The sequence below is a fragment of the Spodoptera frugiperda genome, chromosome 11, assembly GCF_023101765.2.
Source record: "Spodoptera frugiperda isolate SF20-4 chromosome 11, AGI-APGP_CSIRO_Sfru_2.0, whole genome shotgun sequence".
Taxonomy (NCBI): domain Eukaryota; kingdom Metazoa; phylum Arthropoda; class Insecta; order Lepidoptera; family Noctuidae; genus Spodoptera; species Spodoptera frugiperda.
Window position 1 is genome coordinate 7,134,392 of NC_064222.1, and position 22,929 is coordinate 7,157,320.

The 22,929-nt window shown below is 36.8% G+C and overlaps 1 protein-coding gene across 2 annotated transcripts; it reads left to right on the plus strand.

Annotated features, from left to right (window-relative positions):
- The first annotated feature begins 1,888 nt into the window (after nucleotides 1–1,888).
- Nucleotides 1,889–10,137, plus strand: LOC118275099 (fructose-bisphosphate aldolase). Of its 2 annotated transcripts, none has more exons than XM_050696979.1 (9): nucleotides 1,889–2,027; nucleotides 3,933–4,045; nucleotides 4,228–4,316; nucleotides 5,732–5,906; nucleotides 6,509–6,712; nucleotides 7,525–7,640; nucleotides 8,828–8,927; nucleotides 9,329–9,528; nucleotides 9,980–10,137. In XM_050696979.1, exons 2-9 carry the CDS (start codon nucleotides 3,934–3,936, stop codon nucleotides 10,070–10,072), a joined length of 1,089 nt encoding a protein of 362 aa, XP_050552936.1. In that variant the 5' UTR covers nucleotides 1,889–2,027; nucleotide 3,933; the 3' UTR covers nucleotides 10,073–10,137. The 2 variants fall into 2 exon arrangements, with proteins under 2 accessions (XP_050552936.1, XP_050552937.1); XM_050696980.1 differs by having other exon boundaries at nucleotides 1,977–2,023.
- Nucleotides 10,138–22,929: the final 12,792 nt, after the last annotated feature.

Here is a 22,929-nt window from a genome sequence, read left to right on the forward strand (position 1 = left end):
TGAAGTTAAAAATTGACATTGACACCAAAAATATTACTTCTATGGTGTATCTTTATTTAAAACTTAGGTAATGAAGTTATTGAGTAAATAGGTAGGTACACAAAAAAGTTTAGTTATCCAAATATGTACTTATTTTCCTGAAACATTTTGCTATTAAAGCCAAGTTATAAGGTGATTGAAGCCAATAATAAGAATATATAAGTACCTACCTAAAGGAAGGTAGGTAGCTAGGTACTCATCTATTTTGTACCTACTTATAAGTCTATATACAATAAAATATCATGAAAAATCTCAAAGCTACCAATAAAAGTTCACGTCATCAGCCAATAATATAATTAGTCACTGCTGACCGTAGGTCTCTTCTCACACGGAGAAGGTTTAAGCACGATTGCTAAATGCGGGTTGACGACTTCAAACTAAAGCTTAGGTTTCCTTACGATGTTTTCCTTCAACGTTTGTCAGTGGTGTCTAAATAATCTTAGAAAATACATAAATTATTCGGAAAAAGACACATTGGGACTTGCCGTTGGTAGTTTTCGAACCTGCACTCATAAGAAACGCACCACGACATAATATAATAAAAGTTACCTATGGTAAAACACGAAAAACATAATAAATCGTTACATAACAGAACTAATCGGGGCAATGTCAAGAGTCAAGAGTTATCGATTTATTTATTTACAATTTACTCTACTGTTTGTACGAGATGAGTGAGATGACTTTATACAGCGTGATGTTTTTTTTTTTATATATAATCGGGCACTATTTCGCCTGTTGGTAGGTAAGTGATGATGCGGCCTACGATGCCGCACTTGTTATCCAAATGCAACCTATTCACTCGGGCCTTGAAGACACTCTTCAGGAAACACAGACCTTGACAAAGCATTATATTCCTTAGTAGTTTGCAAAAGAATCTTAAAGCGAAGCGCTTAATGCTGGTGGGTGGGATATCCACCATGAAGCGGTGGCGCTTCACAGATTATCTTAAAGTACGATCATGGAAACGACTAGATTTTTTTATTAAGAGGTGTCCATGTTTTACTGCTTTGATGGACGAGTGACCACTGCCTTTAGTTCAAGTATTGGTGGAAAAGCATCTAAGAAACAAATACCTCGAGATTTTTCAGAAATAAATAGGTACTCAGGTGCTATTTCAATGTCCGACTAGTTCGTGCAACTCCACTACATATGTAGATAGTAAGTAAGTAAGATAGTATATAAGATATATAGTAAGTAAGTAAGTAGAAACTTATTGAAATGTGTCTGATGAAAGACCGAAACGTTTGTAACATGTTGCCACCCGTTAATAAAACATTGTTTTATTATGATTGGCTTCAATCAGAACCAATTGACAAAGTATTGGTTGATCTTTATCATTTCTTAGAACAGACTTTGTAGTGGCTGTGAAGTGACGTGTAGAAGTGAGTAATAATTTGACAATATCAACATCATATTTATGACACTGGGCTTTAGTAGGGCTTATGTCCGATCTGGAGCTGCATACAACTTTAAAACCTTTAAGAAAAGAGCGTATTTCTTTTTAAAAGGCCGGCAACGCACCTTTGATTTCTGCGCTGATCGCTTACCATCAGGTGATCCGTCTGCTTGTTTGACTCGACTTATCGGCATTCGCTAATTAGGAGTTTTGGCATCATCTCTACGTAAACTAAGACCTAGCCTCTTTCTGATATGAAGTTGTGTACTTGGTTTGGTTGCTTATGTATGCAAATGCTCTGCTGTCACCACTCGCTATAATCGCTCCTGATGATGATGACCGCGTGATGACTAAAACAATAACAATTAAACCTTCCATTATAGATTTAAGTCCACAATCACATAATTCAGTGCATCATTATGTAATGTATATAATACCAAGCGAAATGGAGTTAATCCCCCTATAATAAAATATGATGGGCAACAAAACAACAGCCCGTATCATGTGATAACAGAGTTATCTAAATCATTACAGTTACGAATGTGTACAGCTAATGTTCAGTTTGAGTGAAGTGCTCTTGTAAGTCGAGTAGGTAAGTTTTTAATTATTTTGTAACTTCAACTTTTTAAGTGTGGGAGACCCATGCTTCGGCTGGCATGGGCCGGCTCGAACGGAGGGACACTATGGCCTCATAGAAAACCGACGTGAAACAACGCTTGCGTTGTGTTTCGTTGTGTGAGTGAGGTTACCGGAGGCCCAATTCCATCCCTCCCTATCTTCCCAATCCCCGATTCCCGAACAACATCCCTTAAATTCCTAACTCCCAAAAAGCCAGCAACGCACTTGTAACGCCAGGTGTTTCAAGTGTCCATTGGCGGCGGCGATTGCTTACCATCAGGTAATACGTTGACTTGATTACTGGCGAGTTTCATAAAAAAACTTGATTTACTTAATTAAGGACTTTTTGATACACAATTTGTTATAAGTATACATGTACACAATAGAAGAAAAGAGTCATCAAAGTCAAAGTCAAAGCATTTATTTCAATTAATCCTAAATTAGGCACTTTTGAAACGTCAAATTGTATTGTCTGTCAGTCTGTCTGTCAGTGAGTGGTGTTCGTTTCAAAGTGTAGCTTCGAATAGAGAAACTCCATCGCTGCTCTTTAAAAAAAAAATCTTTAAACAATTCATGATTCATTGTAGATTTGTCATACATGTGTGTTAAAATGCCAAATGCCCTTTTTCTTTTCTTTTCAAAAACACTGCTCCACACTAGGATTTTATCCTGTGTCGTGTGTCGTAGGCGTAGGTGCGTTAACAAATATAGAAATTCACATACACATGACACCCAGACCCGAAACAACAATTTGTGGATCTCTGAAAGATTTACTCCGTACGGGAATCGAACTCGCTACACATTACACGGCAGCCAGCTGCCAGACACCGCGCCAACCGTGCTGTCAAAAATTTCTTTTAAAATTCACCATTTTATTTAACATTTGCGGGTATATTCCCATAAAAATGATAAATATTTACCAGTTTAAATAAATCAAGCAAATTAATATGACTGTTCATAACCATTAACCGTAGGTAATATTAAAATTGAACTCTACTTTGTAGCAACCGCTAATTAATTTCGGAACCCGACTGTAATATTCAGGTGATTCATTATTGGTTTGTAAAACTGAACCTGTACACAATATGAAAATGAATTAAAAAGTTAAAACATAGGTAACTTATTCGGTATTTTTGACGGTTAAGTTTTAATCATCAACGTCACGCTTAGAAGAAAAGGGTCGGCAGAGGTGCACATTACGGCACGAAATACCGCTACACAATTTACACCTACTTAGTCCCATGTAATAGGGGGTGAGCCTATTGCCATATACTGGGCACAATTTCAGACATCGTGCTACTACTGAGAAATTTTCGAAAAATCGAAAAAAGCCCAGCAATACTTTGCCCAACTCGGGAATCGAACCGGAGTCTTCTTGTCCGGCAGTGGCACTTGCGACCTCTCGACCAACGAGGTAGCTAGAGAGGTAAAGTTTTAAATAAACGGAAAATTTGCTCGGAACAGATCCGGAAACATTTTTACGTTTTTGGCGCGCGGCTAAAAAGTTTTTCCGCACAACGCAGACAGACTAGCGAAACTTTTCGTGAAATTTAATTGGAAACTGTCTATCAGCTAATCCCTGGAATTATAAAACAAACAGAAAGTTCGTTGAGCACCTAAATATTAACAATGTTTTTATTTTTAAACCTACATCTAATTTAGGCTTTATATTTATAGATTTTTTCTACTTAAGTATTTAAGCCAGAGTAGGTATCTAAATTGTTTTAGGTTGGTACGTGTTCGAACCTCTTTTCCATACATGGTACCCTGGTAACTCAAAATACTGTGATTGGTGATCATTGATGAGGCGATGATCTAGTATTGCAACTGCTAGTAACTTAAATATGGTACCATTAATTATTCTAATTTATTATTTCAGAATGACCACATACTTTTCATACCCGGAGCCTGCTCTGCAGCAGGAGTTGAGGAGCACAGCGGAGGCTATAGTAGCTCCTGGCAAGGGCATCTTAGCTGTAGATGAGACCAATGGTAAGTAGAAAACCACCAACACAGGCGAGAGAAGTCTTTGGATGATTTTCCACCCACAAAAAAAGACATACATGCGCACTGCGCTCCTGACCCCTGACTGACGCTTTGATTTAAAGGAATGGCGTTCTGCTATGTAAAAGTGGTGATTGAAAAATTTAAATGCATTTTATGGTACTTTACAGAGGGCATCGGCAAGTTATTAGCAGCTGTTGGCTTACAGAACACTGAGAACAACAGGAGGAGATACCGCCAGCTGCTTTTCACTACTGAAGTAAGTGCAGAGATGACTTGTGCCTTTTATCTTAAACTAGCTATTTCCGCGCGGTTTCACCCGCTCTGCTGGGCTCCTATTGGTCATAGCATGATATTTTATAGCATATAGCCTTCCTCGATAAATGCACTACCCAACACAAAAATAATAATTCAATCCAGACAGAGTTTAGCGTTTTCAAACAAACAAACTGTTCAGCTACATAATATTAGTATAGATTAGGTATGAAACTAGACCATTATAACCCGACGTTATTATCAGAAAACTATTCTATTTCTGTTCACTGTAGCACATTTAACCGCATCGAGATGTATTATACCAAGAATTTTTTAGGGGAAAAATCATCCAATTACTTCTCCTGTCTAGCTTATCAAGATACTAAAAACTATCCCGTTCCTACTCCTTTTATTTGAACCCGCTAACCACGATAACCCGCTAGTAGTCCACAACCCCTGGTAGGTATATATATCTAGTTAGATAAATAGTCAGTCAGTCTTACTTTTTTGATACGATTTCGTTAATTATACCCAATATTATAATTAGATACTTATTAAGTCCCAATTTCGTTAAATCGTCTTTAATTTCATTGAATTTTTAAGACAGCCTCATTAAAGTTGAACATGGTATTCACAAGGTATAATTACATAAAGATTATGAGCAATACATCGAAGCCTCGTATTGAGCTTGCTCCAAATCTATACTTAATATTATAAAGCTGAAGAGTTTGTTTGATTGTTTGTTTGTTTGAACGCGCTAATCTCAGGAACTACTGGTCTGATTTGAATAGTTCTTTTTGTGTTGGATAGCGCATTTATCGAGGAAGGTTATAGGCTATAAATCATCACGCCACAATCAATAGGAACCGAGCAGTGCGGGTGAAACCGCGCGGAAGTAGCTAGTAATACATATACCACTTGACTTTTTTGGTTCCTATTAAAACTTTCCTTGTATTGTGAGGGACTGAGGGACAAACAAGCGTTGTTATTTTGTTTTTGTTTTAGCCAATGTCTCACAAGGGACGGGCGTACATTGTACTGATTAATGTTTTATAGTTCAGACTGTACCTACATGAAGGATAAATAAAGGTCATATTCCTTTGATACAAGTTTTGCTTTGTTTAGAAAAATGTTTCTGATGTTCCCTATGGTGCTAGGATTGTGGATTAATAACTGCGAAGTTTTAGAGTTGCAACATTTCCTTACTAAAGTTGAGTTGAGATCATAATGTACCTAATCAAAGAGGTGATATTGCGATCCACATTTAATTTATGTTTTGTTTTGGAGAAAATGTCTTAAATATTCTTGTCCGAGAGACTATCCAGTGTTTATTTATAAATCAAGTTTCTACTAGTTAATGCACCAATTAAAACTTAGAATATAGAGAAATTCAAGCTCAAACTATTGGTAACATTGCAGAACCTATCCGAACATGTATCAGCAACTATCCTCTTTGACGAAACAGTCTACCAGAAGACTGACGATGGCACTCCATTCATGGACCTCCTGAAGAAGAACAACATCATTCCTGGCATCAAACTGGACCTGGATGCAGTTCCTCTGTTCTTGTCGCAAGATGAGGTTACGACTCAAGGTAGATGAACTTATATTTTATATGGGTATTAAGTATATACTCTCTCTTCTCTAAACGATGATGGATTAAGAGACCTCTTTATTAACACTAATTTTTCATTAAAACTTTATCGTAGGGGCAGGCGGTCTTGTTATAAAATGGCCAGAAGGTACCCAAATCGAACCTGTACAAGTGAGACTATAAAACATTGATGATTAGAAATCATCATCGACAGTCCGTGTTCATTCACTGCTGGTCAATAGCCGCTTCAATAGCACGTCATTGAGTTCGATTTTCAGTTCTCTCCATCGGTTGGATGGATGGACTGCTTGCATTGATCTTTTAATACTTCCTTTTATCACTTACTCGTATTTACAGTTCAAAATATTACTGACCCTTATTTCAAATATCAGAATCTAAGTTTTTAATAGAATCTCCAAATGTCCAAAATCGATCATTAATTACACCCGTCATTTGACTTCTGGTCTCTTGCATGATACAATAGATACGCCTGGTTTCAAGTTTATTCTTCCCAGTCCTTACCATACCTTGAAAAGAAAAATAATAATTCCTTCTCAGTTCTCCATAAAATTCTTTACTTATATATTTCTTATTTACTACAGGTCTCGACAACTTAGCCAGTCGATGCGCAGAATACAAGAAGCAAGGATGCAGGTTTGCAAAATGGCGGTGTCCGCTCAGGATTGGGGAGAACATCCCATCAGTCCAGGCTATCAATGACATGGCTCAGGTGCTGGCGAGGTATGCTGCCGTCTGCCAGAGCCAGGGTCTTGTGCCTATTGTCGAACCTGACGTGGTTTTGGATGGTGAGTAATATGCAGATATTATTATATGTTATAATAATAGAGATTTAAAAATTGAAGTTAATTTATTTGTTCTAGTGTTGTTGTCTGGTTTTTTTATGATACAAGCCGGTAAATGAGCAGACGGATCACCTGATGATAAGCAATTGCCGCCGCCCATGGGCACCCGAAACACCAAAGTTTTATTATAATGAAAGATGCATGCTATGGATGTGTATTATCGATACATCGCATACTCGAACTGCGCATCTTCCTCGCACAGCTACATAGCTTAGTATCAGCGGAAACGGTCACATAGTTTCGCAGTTTAGCTATTACACCTTCATAGTATAGCTACATAGAACATATGAAAAGCACTCTAATCCTATCAGTATTTTAATTTCCATGTCTAGCTTTACGCTTCGGAAAATTATTGCTACCAATTTAATGTCCAAAGCAAATGTTCCATAATATAAACATTTCTACATTTAGTATATAATCCCGAACATTAACAATCAACTTAATTACTTTGACTGGTTGCATAACAATTAACTTTGACAATTAACCCTAAGTGCTTGCTTGTTTTGGAACAATATTAATTAATTATGTATTAAGTAAATGAACGCTTGTAATTTATGTGTGTTTAGGTGCTTTACTTATGTACTAAACAAATATCCATTAGTAATTGGTTATGTAAACTAAGATTTGGGTCTAAAATACATAGAATAAGTCCGTATTACTGATTTCATAATGTAGGAGGTGTTGTATCAATGTTTTTAGTCGTTTGTTTTTTTTTTCAATTAAATTTTTTTATTACACTCAATGTGTGCTACCAGGCGATCATGACATCGTAAGAGATCAGAAGGTGACAGAAACAGCGCTCGCAGCTCTGTACAAAGCGCTGAACGACCACCACGTCTTTCTGGAGGGAACTTTGTTGAAGCCTAATATGGTAAGTTCTTTCTTATTGTATAAGCCGGTAAACGAGCAGACCTCATCACCTGATGGTAAGCAATCGCCATCTTCCATGGATAATTTCTTATAGATCTCTGTTGTCCTAGTACTAGGCGACAGGTGTGGTTGATATTTTACCTATTCGAACCGATTTTGTAATTATTTCAACAAAAAGCTACATTAATAATTGAGCGTCATAGCGTCATAATAATTAGCTATATTAAACAAGACAAAACCAACTCATTACCATACTATGTAAAATTACATTTTCAACGTATACGGCAAATATCTGTGAACCAAACATTCTAATTAAGCGGGACGCATTATGCGATTAGTACGCGCGACAGAAACGTCATGCGATTTCAAAGCGAAATGCCTCGGGTCTTAGTGCAGGGATTTAAAGGCATATTAAAGGCACATCAAGCTATACAAATCCAGTTTATCATGACCTCGCTTTGTACCACCTTTCCGCACATTCAACGGTCAGTTTATACTGGTTTTACTTAACTTGATGTGTACTCTTCTAAACATAATATCCCTCTTTTGTCCTATTTACACCCTCCCTGAGGATCACAGCTCCTCTTTATTCCGCCGAACGTGATGTCGCATAAATAGCACTTTACATCCTACAGATTGAAGATTTATTTGAACAGTTTATGGTTTTCCCATTATTTATGTTAGAAAATAGTATGCAAATATTTGATTGCATAGAATACTTATATTTTTGTAAATACCTAAGTATTAGTTACTTACTACATTACTATTCGTTATGACTTGTTCACGTTACGCTAGTATTTTAGTCCAATATCGAAGTACATAGTATTAGCTCTCTCTCGCTTCTGTCCCAAAACAGAAGCAAGAGAGAGAGCTACCAAATACTCGCAACTTGACTAAAATACTAGCGTAGTGAGAACAACAATTTGTCCGTGGTCACCAATCCAGTCAGTTAATTAAACCCTAATTGACGTTTACTGCACGGTTGGTGCAGGCGCTGGGCAACTGGCTGTCGTGCAACGAGTACCAGTTTCGATTACCACACGAAATAACTCTTGTGTGATCCATAAATTGTTGTTTCGAGTCTGAGTGTCATGTGCATGTGAACTTTGTATGTATGTAAATACACCTACGACAAAGGAGAAAATACTAATATGGGGCATCGTTTCTTTAAGTAACTTCTTTTTACAGGTAACACCTGGCCACGGTTGTGCAAAGAAGAACACTCCTCAAGAGATAGCAGTGGCTACAGTGACGGCTTTACTCAGAACTGTACCAGCTGCTGTTCCCGGTAAGACAAATTCATCTTCTTCTTAATTAATAATGGCCTTACACATAATCTTAATCAGGTTAGGTTTGATGTTATATCAGTATTTTATGTCAAACTAAAAACCACCCCGTTCCTACTCCTGCTTCTAGCCAGAGTTCCGGTAACCCGTTAAGTCTTCTGAGGCTCCATATCAGGCATCAGTACCCTTAGTATGATTTTACGAGTTTGGAGCTCTGATTGGTTGGTTTATTTGAGCCGTCCAATCAGAGTGTCAAACGTGCTCTCGTTTCGATTACTTTAAAATTAAATGTAAAGCAAACTCATACTAAGGGTACAGCCCTATTGGGCATCTGTGGTAGTCTGCTGGCTCTTTCCTCTTTTCTAGCGAGTTTCTAACATCATATTCTTCTTATATTCTCCAGGAATCGCCTTCCTCTCCGGAGGTCTGACAGAAGAAGAGGCGACGGTCTACTTGAATGCTATCAACCAGGTGAACTTGAAGAGACCCTGGGCCCTCACCTTCAGTTATGGCAGGGCACTGCAGGCTTCAGTCTGGAAGACCTGGGCTGGGAAGGATGAGAACACTAAGGCTGCTCAAGCTGAACTATTGAAGAGGACAAAGGTAAAAATAAATGTTTTTTTTTTATATATATTTGATGGGTCGATGTTTGACCGCTATCTCGCCTGATCGTAAATGATGATGCGGCCTACAATGGAGTACTTCTACCCATGAGCAACATATTCATTCGGGTCTTGAACACACCCAGGTTATATACCTATCAGGAAACACAGACTCCGGCAAAGAATTCCAGTACTTACTTAACAATTCACACAAGGAAGCTTGAAGTGAAGCGCTTCGTGCGCTTGGGTGAGATATCTACCATGAAGCGATAGCACTTCGACGATTATCTTGTGTTTCGATTATGAAAACGGCTCGGGAAAATTAAGTTGTGCAATATGTTGTAATTAATCTAGACACCTTTGTAAATTGCTTCTGAAATTATAGCTTTTATTTGTTTTTAGCTACTTACAATTGTTTAAGTGGTTTCTTAAATAATATCTATTTGTTTCAGGCCAACGGGTTAGCCTGTCAAGGCAAGTACCAAGGAGGTGCCGCATCATCAGCTGCCACCAAATCCAACTATGCTGCTAATCATAGATACTAATTTGTAAATCATATAAATATATGCCAAAATCAGACGAAAGATTAGTAAATGAAATTACTTCTAAAGACGTGTTTTATTTTTAGAAAATAGATTGCCTGTGTTTTTTGTTAGTAACTTAAGAGTAAAGGTAAGCGTCCACAGGCTCGCATCGTACGCATCGCACGCAACGGATTTTAGTTTGTCTTGTATAGAAACTCATACAATTGCGTCCACCGATCCGCATCGTACGGACGCCGTCAATCCGTTTGTTGCGATCCGTCGGATGCGTGCGATGCGTACGATGCGGACCTGTTGACGTTTACTATAAAAGCGTCCATTCGCACGAGATATTTTACGCGTGTTAAAAAAGCATTCAATCCCATAGGTTGAAAAATCTCTCGTGTGATTGGGGTGTAAGTGAACATCAAAACATATAAAAATCGTACATTATCATATTATGCCGGAGCTATGGACTACCTAGCTGGTTTACCGGCGTTCCGGGTTGAAAAGCAGGAGTAGGAACGGGGTGGTTTTTAGTCAGTAAGACACTCTCGCCTCGCCTCGGAGAAATCATTGGATGATATTCCCCCTTCAAAAAAATCACAATATTCACTTAAACATTTATTAAGACATCTTTAAACAACAAAGAACCACCGATTTAAATATTTTCAGCCTCAAAATACTTAAATTGAAAATCCCTTGCATCACTCTCTGCATCCCTTCAACCTTTCACTCTTTGACTACTACAAACTTAAAAGTAAGTCGCAAATCCTTACTTGATCCCCGTCTAAGTCAAGTTTTAGATCAAAAGAAGTATAAAGCAGAACAGGCTATCTTAAAATTATCTTGGATTTTGTTCTTTAGAACAATGTACGTAAGGTTGAATCTCTACCAAAGAAGTTTTGTAAAGGATACTTTTATGTGCTGCTGTTTGTACAAGAATACGTATTTACAGTCAATCAAGTTAGTTAGTGTACAGGTAAAAAAAGATTGATTCAGTAAAGAGGTTCAACCTCTAACTCTAACTAACACTATATAAATGTGAAATTGTAAAAAAGCTTGAGAAAATAAAGAATTTTACTATTTACTATTATAAAGAAAAGTTCCACAAAGGCTGATGTGCTGAGCTGAGAAGAAACTTATAAAATTTTTCCAATTATCGTAAGTGACCCGGTTGTGGCCACTTTAAGAATTTTGTCGACTTTGAGGCTTTCGTAACTTATAGTTTTTGTTATCACAAACATATTTCTTGTAAAAAGTCATTAAACATGTATTAACCTTGCCTAAGAAAACGCTTTTTTTAAAGAACGTCCAATAGAAAAATAACTGTATAAAAAAGAAAAAAAAAGGAGTTTGTGCCATTTTTGGCCAGATTCGTGCCATTTCTGGCCACGGTCGTGTGCCAGTTCTGGCCATCAAAAAATACAATAAAAGTAATCAAAATTTATGAATTAAATTTGACATTTTAGAAACAATGGTTTTCATTTAGTTTGGAAAATATGAAATATTATTACTTCACTTGAATAAACAACTTACAAATAAAGAGATCAACATTTATATGACGTTGGTAAAAGCTGCAAAGTAAACGGACCTCCCCTTTGTGTGAAGGCAATTTATTGCATCTCTGAAAATGAAAAATGTATTTGTTGATATGTAAAGCCAAAGAAAAATAATAAATAAATTACGATAAATGACTAGAAGTGGGGCGTCTATGTACAAAAGTTTTTGACAACCATGTGGCCAAAGATGGAGAAATTCATAATTTTGTCTCCATTAGTGGCCACCTTCTAATACCCTCACTTCAGAAACATATGGCGACAAAATAACTTTAGTTCCACTTAGACAATATATTCTTCATGTAGTATTAACATAAACATCCAAACAATAAGCAAAGATTTAAAAAATAAAAACCAAATCCTCACCCGCTCGCCTTAACGTTTTTGTTAAGATCTTAACAATTTCACCCTCAAATAAAAAGAATGACTTGTTGCATCGAAGTGAAGTTTGACACATTAAAGCTGCCAAAGGTATCAGTGTCTACAATATTCAATATTTTAAATACTGTACATCACAGAGTAATTTATTTGTCCATGCCTTAGTTATAAATATTTGAAGGCCCAAGTGGCCACAAAGGGGTCGATGGCCACAACCGGGTCACTTGCCCTACATCGCTCAAAAACGTTTCATTTCCGCACAATCGACTATAACAATAAGCACTTGTCTTGTCTCTCTACTGAATTAATCTAAAGAATTGGTACAAGTTTGTTTCACTTGGTAATACAAGATTGTTTTTCATTAAACCATATCGAAACGTTGCAGCATTTAGTGATACAATTTAAGTGATTGTTACACTAATGAATGTAATGTGTTATGTATTTTTTTTTAATGTAAAGTGTAAACAATTGTTAGCTGACCTTAAATAAATAAATAAATTTAGCCCCCGGATTAGTTGGTTCATTGGGGCTGACCAATGATAGCGATCTACGTCATCAACGTGTCTATCACGTTAAAGGTAAAACAAACTCGTACAAAGGGTACTGTATTGTCTTACATGCATACCAAATAATTTGGCTGACTGTACATCTGTACAAGTATGGCAAGTTATGTTCCGTTGCCATGGTGACCCAGTTTTGCTTTGAGAATGAAAGACGAATGAATAATAGACCCGAGCAAAGAGACTTGCGAACAAAAATGGCAGCAAAAATGCGTTTTTTCTTGCAAAGTTATGTTATGGCGTGAAGTTGTTGATGGCTTTCTGTAGAATTTTAATGGGGTGTAGGACAATGTGAACTTTTTATCGTATGTGTTATATGAACCCATTTTGTATTGGTTGTTCTAAATTTTATGGACATAGCTTTATGTCTTCCTTATCCAAAAATAGATTTTCAGATAATAGGGATGATGGCGGGGTATGAAAATTAAAAATGTGTTAAGTCCGTCAGTTAGGTAATGACCAAATATCAGACACGTATTTTTTTATTTCGTCAAAAAAGATAACAGTACTTAGATAGATCGAATCAAAGTTTAGGAGTGGGTGCAAATACGTCATTTCTACGTATAAAACGTACCTAGAAGTGACGTCACGCGATATTTGAAATCAATATATCTACGAAAGTATTCCTTTCTGTAAGAAAATATATGCCGAATGTTTTAAAGTAATCTACAAGACGGACATTAAAATAAAAAAGAGTCATCTTCCGTTTTTGCTGATAGTCTGTACAACAATGATTTTGTCTGAGCTCTAAGTAAATAAATAAACTTCATAAATATTACTGTAGCTGTTTAAAATCCGATCAGATTAATAAATACCAAAATAACGATAAGTATTACACTTATTTCTGTAGCAACAAAATCTTCGTAAAATAGAAAGAGGATAACATCTAAAAATAAGATAAAATTGATTTCCTTTAAAATATTCAAGTCACGGTGAAGAGTAATTTCTTGATAAAAAATGTCAAGTAAGGCGGTAATAATCCTGCTTCGTTCTATGGGCGCCTAATAACATAATTGACAAAATTACCTCCCCCTTGAGGGAGCGTTGGTAACGTGTTTATGTATCTACTGAAGAAACTCGTTATACTCTATTAATGTTATGGTTTCCTGGTACATAGACTGTGGATAGCATCGCACGCATTCCGTATGACGGCATTAGCACGTAACACATTGCTGATAATGCGGTCCGTACGATGCGAATCAGTGGACGCGGTTGTATGAGTTTCTATACAAGACAAATTAAAATCCGATGCGTCCGATGCGGGCCTGTGGACGCGTACCTATATCAGAAGGGTCAACACACTCCTTAAAAAAACCAATAACCAGGAAACAAACAAACAATCGAATCGATTCCAAGAATAATTAACATCAGAGCTATCACGGGCTCGTTTGTTTAATTAATTACTTGTCCGGTTACCGGACGGTCCGATGGCCCGGTCGTCCGGACAACCGGACCGGTTGTGTATTAATAAGCGGTCCATCTGATTTATATTGTGGTGTGTGGATTGGCCGGTAATCGATGAGTGACGTTTGGTGTATTGGGATTACGTACCTATTATTTTCCTTATTGGTCATAGTGGCCGGAGGTTAAAGAAGACCACATCTCATGTATAAGAAGAAAATTAAACGCTACTGACAAACGGTGAAGGGAAACATCTAATTATAAGTTTGAAATTGCCAACCCGCATTGAGTAAGCGTGATGATTAATGCCTAAACCTTCTCCATGTGAGAAGTGGCCTTTGGTCAGTAGCCTTTTATAGAAGTAGTAGGGGGTTAACTTATATTCACTCACCGGGAACCATTCCAGATTTCAAGCTATTTTACAGAGACTTTTTTGAGAAACTGCAAACACGCTGAATATCTTTACTGGACATACAAATCGAATCCGAGACCCCTTACTCGACAACATACAACTCAACTTACAGAAGTAGAGGATTAATTTTCATAAGTAATATAGGTACCTACACCACTTAAAAACGCTGTCACAGTCCCCTTATCCACGCACCTTAAAATGGAACTTCGGGAGAAGGAAAAACAAAAACAAAGTGAAAAGTTCGCTAAGTACCACAATATTTCCTTAAGAATGAATTTGAATAAATTACTTGAAACTGTTCACTTCAGAAGGCTCTGCAAAGTTTGTACTCCCACGCACATGGAGCTACACACAACCAGTTTATCTTGGTCTCGCTTTGTATCATCTTTCAGTACATTCTACGGTCAGTTTATACTGGTTTTGTATGACTTGATGTGTACGTACGCAGTTGCCAGATTTCCGCGTCACAACTTACAAACACAAAACAAAAATTCATGGTGAACGGTAGCCCTTAATTCTCTGGCCCTTTTACGAATTTACGTGAAAAATGTGCCTTTCTGTGAATGTATGGTAAAATATTGAATTTCTTAGCTTTATTACGGGGCCATAAGGGTGAATTTTGAGTGTTAGTTATGCTGCTTATGTATTTTTACTTGGTGACTTTTTCAATCTCTTGCCATTTGCTGTTAGCCTGGTACTTGATTTTCAGATTTAGGTGGAAAGTTCATGACAGAAAGTACACAAAAAACATAATAATACCGTATTTCTGTTTAGTTATTAATTACTGGCTGCCTCGTTGGTCGATTGGTCGCAATTCCAACTGCCGGACAGGGGGTCTCGGGTTGGATTCTCGGGAAAAACCCAGTGGCTTTTTTCGGTTTCTCGAAGAATTCTTAGTAGGGCGTCTGGAATTGTGTCCAATATTTGGCAATGGGACTTATAACACAAATGGTGAGAAGTGAGTGTATATTGTATAGCGGCATTACGTGCCGTAATGTGCACCTCTGCCTACCCCTTCGGGGATAAAAGGCGTGACGTTGCGTTATTAAAATACATAGTTTCTTTGATACCCACTACGTAGTCTCAACTCTCAATTTTCCCTGATCAATATGTATGGCATAGTAGCAACCACTAAAAGTACCAACTCATTTAATTTATTTAAAGAAATAATGACAGCACCGCCTAACAAGAGACTACTTCATAAAAAAAAGAAAACTAAAAACGTCTCCTAATTTATAATTATATTGACATAAAAATTAAACTTCTTCAGTATTCTGGTAGCCTAGTACTTTCAAGGCTAGACTTCTTTAAGTCCAGTCCATTTGCTTAAAACATTTTGGGCGAAGTAAAGTTGACTTTTACAAAACTTGTGCATTAAAACTTAAAACTTTTGGCTGGGATCGGGCATTAGCGATCCGTACAAGTTTCCATAATAAAATGCTTTGCGTTTTATGAATACAAAGCATTTTGGTGAAGTTCAAAAGTTTCTGTTATTTGTGGCCACGAAAATTACGACAACCGTCTTAGTATTTTGTTTTTTAATGAAATATTTTCTGTATTACGACGCAAAAATAAAGTCGGTAATATTATAATAATGAAAAATCATTGACTGTTTTTAAAAAGTACGGATTAGTGTTGTTATTTTCTCTTATATCATGACTTTTTTAACCATAAAATATTAGATATTGTAAAAAAAAAATCGTGAGATAATACTAAATTAATTATCATGTTATCGGAACTAACTGTTTGACAAGGAACTCGACTAGTTTCAAACCATGCTAGAGGCTCATATTCATGAGTAGCGTTCCGCGACAACGACGCAGCGATTGTCGCGCTGCTACTGGAGATAATACTGCAAAGTGACTTCGTTTTTAGCCAAAATTAATTTTGTTTAGAACCTAAACAAATATTTTTATAATTTTCAGTAGCAGAATTCGAATTTTATATTGATTTTTTTAGCTATATAAACTAAAACAAAATCGCTCATTTCAAGACCCCACACGCCCGTTCTTCGTCGCATCTCTTTATTCACTTGAAGCACCGATATTTTACAAAACTCCAGACGAATTCAAACTGTATTACACTGAAGGTTCAAGTTCTGACATCAAAGGTATCTGACACTGTCACTGTCAATCACATGTCAAAAATGTACTCGAGTTCTGTTTTCCAATGCTTCTTACTTCAATAATTATTAGGGTAAGATGTTTACTTTTAAAGTAAACTTACTCATTGAAGAAAGTCAGCTTATGATTTTATAACTTATAAGTATAAGTATAGTATTTATTTAATAGCGTTTTGAGCCATGCTTCGGCACGAATGGGTCGGCTCGACCTGAGTGATACCACGGCCTCACAGAAAACCGACGTGAAAACAACGCTTGCGTTGTGTTTCGTTGTGTGAGTGAAGTTATCAGAGTCCCATTTACCCCCTTTCCCAATCTTTGAATCCCCGACAACCCTTAAATTCCTAACCCCCAAAAGGCCAGCAACGCACTTGTCGCCTTAACGTCTTTAGTGTTTTGGGTGTCCGTCCGGGCGGCGGCGATTGCTTACCATCAGGAGATGACGTTTACCGGCTTATACTATTAAAAAACCCAATAACACCTCCTATCCTCAATCCCAGGAGCATCAACAGATTTTATGACTTTTCTGAAGGCTTTCGAAAAAACCAATTACGGTACCTTAAAAATTTTCCCCAAAAAAGGCACCCAGACCCTAAATGTCCCTAAAATCCTTTAAAAAATAATTGCTTTTAACCTCTCAGCTGCTATCGACCAATCAGAGGCAGCTGTTTTAGACTCATTTGATTGGATTGAATTTAAATTGTACCAGGGATATAGAGAAATAGTATTTTTTGGTTATGGATGGTGCAACTTTAATGTATTAAAGTTTAACATAGCAATATAATTATAGCATAACAATATAACAACGCGCCTTTCCTTGAAGGGATACACAGAAAAGTATACATTTAATGAACCTAACCCTGTAATTCACCCTCTTTTCACCAGTTATGAGTTTTATGACTATCTTTTTGGTCCATTGGTTATAAGAGCGACTGCAGGGCAAGGTGTCAAGGGTTAGATTTCCAGAATATTATTATGGGTTTTTAGTCTCGGGGAGCCATTGGATGCCAGTGGCTGTCATTCGACGTGGAGGACTAAGGCGAAGGCCCTTGTTCAGCAGTGGACGTCTTTTGGCTGATGATGATGATGATGATAGGGGTTGTTTAAAGCTTTTTGAAAACCTGGTATCACATTTTATCACACTCTAATAAATTTGAAAGTCTCTTTGTTTCGATGTTTATCTGTCAATCACGCTAAAACTACTAAACGGATTTTGTTGAAATTTGTTATACAGACAGGGTATGAGCTAACTTGGGTGATAGGATATTTTTTATCCCACGGAATCGCGGACGAACCCGCTGGCAGAAGCAAGTCTTTAATAAAACAGAAAGTATAAAATAAAAGGTAGGTATTATAATAATAATAGGTATTTTATCATACTCGTAAACAGAATTTTAATTCTCCAGTAAAGTAAGTAACCTCCGTATATAAGCCAGTACTTACCTGGATATTTATTTTCCACTGTTACTACCTACAATAAATTATCTCGTGAACGCGAAATAATCTTCATAACGCAAACAATTTTATTATGTAGGCATGAAATTAAAGTGAGCAAGAATTTGCTAATGTAGACAACTGCAGAACAAGCTATCCTAACTAAACTCCAATTAAAAATCGACTTTATTACACGAAGCCAAGGTTGAAAGCGTGTTAACGAATATGATAGAATATGGTAGCTTGATATGCGTTTCTGTATCTAATATAAGCGTGTATCAAACAGACAAATTTCGTTTTTGTATCGCACGAGTATTTTCCGTGGAACGTATTCTAATATTGGAACCTCGAGGGGAGTGGAATGTTGTGTGGTCACAGTGCTAGCGGATAGCGATGACGATTTATTACAAGACATGATAATGATAAGATGGTGAGAATATTTGAAGAGGGATAATCTTTATAAACAAGGAACACAAAGTCAAAGTGAAAGCATTTATTTAAATTAGTCCTTACTTAGGCAGTTTCGAAACGTCAAATTGAATAAAATTGTCCGTCAGTCTGTCTGTTAGTGAAGCTAGGTGCTCGTTCCAAAGTGTAGCTTCGAATGGATCTGAAAGAAACCCCATCGCAACTCTTTTCAAATAAATATTTTTTTAGCTAGTGGCTGCGGAGCTAGCGGATATAGTGAATACTGTTTTTCTGCCATTACTAAGAAACAGGGTCTGTATCGGTTGGTAGCCGGTATGGATTGGCGTAGCTATACTCACTTATAAAGAAACAGATGCCACCTGAGTGGCATAGATTATATTGAAATATTATACCTGCGCCGATCGGTACCTCCTGATTTGTCTACCCGTACAGACCTCTTTCATTAACATAGTAATTTATATAACTTTTGGGATTGCTACTAACAAATTGTTCTTCCACGAAACTTAAAAGGATTTATTATATCTCGTTAATAAAAACGTACCTACTACAAAGTATTACATCGGACTCATAACACAAAAGATGAAAAGTGCGTGTACATTGTATAGCGGCATTACGTGTCGGAATGAGTACCTCTGCCTACCCTTTCGGGGATAAAAGGCGTGACGTTACTTCTATTTCTTCTAACTACGACAAAGTCCTCTCCCGCTATCAAAGCGACCCAACCTTTACTCACGAAAGGAAACGTCGGCGTCCCCCGTAGTCGGACAAACATTTTTGTATCGAACACAAAAACTGAACTCAATTTCTTTGAAGCTTATTCTGAGTAAGTAAATATTTGTGTACAATATTTTATTGAAAATCGTTGTCGCACTGTAAACACAATGTTTTCATAGGAAATTGAATACGCGGTTCGATTTCAACAAACATTGGGGAGTTTTCCTTTATTTTTTTAAATGAGAGCTGAGCTGGTGTTGAGTTTTGTTTCGGTTCAAACGAGACAATGCTTAGCTAGTTTTAATTTTTTCAGTATGAACGCTAATTTGTTAATATTAATTACATACGAAATTATCTAGGTAAGCACATAATTATACTGAATCTTTTAAATTAGATATTATGAGGGCGACTGGACATATTCCTACGTATTCAATCTAATGGGAAATTGTCATAAATATAATGCTGTATTTCTTTTATATAAATAAATAATTTTTTTTTAAAATTATCTTTTACATAAGTAGGTACGAATTTTCCTCACATTCTTTGCTATGAGTATATACAAGATTTGTATACGACTATATTAGGTATCTAATATGAAACTCAATAATTAATGCCTGTTTGTCCAGCACCTAGGTCAAAACAAAAAACGTATTGATCGTGATTTCAATTGAGATAATGTTTTGCTAGTTTAAAATTGTTTTGAATTTCGTATTGCAAAAAATTATCCACTCTCTTTTTTTGATAAGGGAAAATCATCCAATGACTGTCTTCTCTCACCTTGGGCTAGGCGAGAGGGACTCTCAGACTCTTATTGACTAAAAACTACCCCTTTCTTACTCCCGCTTGTCGAGCCGGAGCCCCGGTAAATCCGCTAGGTAGTTCGCAGCTCCGGATCAGGTATCAGCCCTACAGGGGCCCATCTGTGTTGGTCTGATGGCTCTTTGAGGCGCGCCGTACGCATGGGAAGGAATCTCTTCATCTATGTTATAGTAGATTCCAATACCCATTACAGTCGCCTTTCTTTACCTCTCGAGTGAAGTCAGGGGCAGAACATAGTAAATATATAAATTATTTATTTTCACATAAAGCCGCTTAATTTCCACGAAGTAATTTGTCTGGATTAGTATATGATGTGCTTATGTAAGTACCTACATGTTTTCATGTAAGCAATTTATTTGCGCTAGGCGTTGTATAGCTGCTGAAGGATTTTCAGGTCACGGTGTGGGTGTAGGGTTTTATTAGCATTTTATTGTGGTTTCGCTTCAAGATTATGTTGGTAATAGTAGGTATGAGGTAAGTAGTGAGTAAGGTGATTGAAAATAATATTGTGTTGCTTATATTAAATTCAATAGGGTGGATGACTAATTTTTATATATAAGACGTGGTAAAGGAAACTTTCAGGAGCTGCGGAAAACCTAACAGTTCACAAGGGCTCCGGTTCACGAAACAGTAGCAGGAACGAGGTGGTTTTTGGTCAGTAAGAGTCTGATACTCCTTCTCGCTTCATCATAGGCGTGAGAAGTCATTGGATGAATTTCCCCGTAAAAAACTAAGTTAAATATTTTTTAATAAATATCAAATTTTTTAATAAAAATCATTTGTAAAAAGATTTTTTATTACTCAATAATAAAAAATCTATCTATTTTAGATTATTTATCATTTAAATTAACTGAATATTTAATTTTACATCTATTATTTTCAGAAACTACCTAGATAGGCAGACTAGTAGGTAGGCTGTGTGTGACGTCACTTTTGATTTTATACAATAGGTAGCAAACTGTCACGTAATTTCAGCATAATACAACTTACATTTCAGCAGTTTCAGCTCCCTTACGTAATGTCAAACAATCTTAACTACAGTTCTTGTGAAACTTTCATAATTTCAGATGCCATTCCAGATTTTATGGTCAAAGTTTGTGAAATAAAAACAAAAAAATATATAAAATCGGATGGGTATAGTGTATAGTGATAAACCTAGGGTTTGATCATAAAGCTAGGGTTCCTAGGATACTCGTAAAACCTAGGTTGTCTAGGTAACGTCGTAAATGTTCATGTGCGCGAATGGTGTGTTATTTTACGAGGCTCGTATAATCTGTAAACGGGAATATCATTTTATTTCAGCATGGGGTAGATATATTATTATGATTAAATGTTGGTTTATGACTTTTATGTGATAGTGGGTGAGTTATTTAGTTTTAGTCTGGGCATGAATTGAAATGAATTTGAATTTAAGTGTGGGAGAGCCATGCTTCGGCACGAATGGGCCGGCTCGACCGGAGTGATACCATGGCCTCACAGAAAACCGACGTGAAACAACGCTTGCGTTGTGTGACTGAGGTTACCTTACGTGTGTAAGCCGATAACATAATAATTAATTCTTTATGTGTTGGATAGTACATTTATCGAGGAAGGCTATAAGGCTATAAAACAACACGCTGCCATCAATAAGAGCCAAGTGGTTGTAACCACGCGAAAGTAACTTTTGTTAAACAAAGATCTTTTAATTTGACTTTAAATACCTACAAAATTTCACTTACATTTTGGAGTGGTTAAAACACAACCCTTTCTGTAAACCTTTTAACTTTTTTATTCGCCTTACGAAAAGCGCGCAATGTCCTTGTAAAAAAATAAAGTCATAATGGAATTTAAGAAAACAATTTCTACCTACTACATAATAATTTAATACACAAAAAGGTAGAATATAATTCCTTAGGAACTTTACAAAGAAAAAAGGAAAAGATCATAATCTTTTCCTTTTGTTAAAGAGCTCATTATAATTTAAGGTAACAATAGAAATTATATTTATTATTTGAAGAGGAATTTGCTGTTTAGCAAAGGTTTCTTATTCAATTATACTTAGTTACAAATGAGGTACGTATATGTATAAGTATTTTTTTATAAACCTTAAAAACGGTAGATTAGGTCATGCTATGTTTTAGACAATTAGGTAATTAGGGTAGGGTGCTTTTCCAGCAGATATATGCTATTTAGCTATGCTACGAAATGTGTAATGTGTAATAGTTGAAGCTGTGAAACTATGTGACCATTTCCATCGATACTAAGCTATGTAGTTGTGCGATAGTTGTGATCCATTCATAGCACACATCCATAGCATGCCTCAATGGCACGCATCTTGCAAACCATAGCTTAGTTGAGTCCATTTCCACCAGTATTAAGCTATGTGTAACAATGAATATGATTGGTGGAAGCCAAACGCATTCACAGCAACGTATCATAGCACTGGAGGAAAAGCACCCCTATATTTTAATACAATTTTTATAAAACAGTGAAACTATAAACCTATTACTAGATTAAAAAGTACCAGGGACACAGAATCCCAAAAGAGCAAACTTCAAAACAAAAGACATCGTATAGTGATTGTAGTAAAGTTCCGATTCAATTACTTTAATTCCTTCCTGCGTAGTTAAGGGTGAGAGAAAATGTGATTACGTTTTCGCCCATCGTAAGCAGTGTCCGCTTATGACTTTACGCATGTGTGTGGTTTAAGATTAAAGCGAAGAGCGTTTTTCAGAAGACTTTGATTTTTAAAGAAGGTTTAAGGTTTTTATGGTATAAGCCGGTAAACGAACAGACGGATCATCTGATGGTAAGCAATAGCCGCCGCCCATGGACACTTGAAACACCAGAAGCGTTACAAGTGCGTTGCCGGCCTTTTGGGGATTGGGAATTTAAGGGTTGTTGGGGATTCGGGAATTGGAAAGATTGGGACGGGAGGTAATTGGGCTTCCGGTAATCTTACACAACGCAAACGTTGTTTCACGTCGCTTTTCTGTGAGGCCGTGGTATTACTCTGGTCGAGCCGGCCTATTCGTGCCGAAGCATGGCTCTCCCACACTTTGTTATTTTTGGTG

What these genes read in the sequence shown, in the direction of transcription:
- LOC118275099 (XM_050696979.1), top strand. Translation starts at nt 3,934, where the DNA reads ATGACCACATACTTTTCATACCCGGAGCCTGCTCTGCAGCAGGAGTTG. An exon ending in AGCTGTAGATGAGACCAATG is followed by an intron (nt 4,046 to 4,227) that starts GTAAGTAGAAAA and finishes GGTACTTTACAG; the next exon opens with AGGGCATCGGCAAGTTATTA. An exon ending in AGATGAGGTTACGACTCAAG is followed by an intron (nt 5,907 to 6,508) that starts GTAGATGAACTT and finishes TATTTACTACAG; the next exon opens with GTCTCGACAACTTAGCCAGT.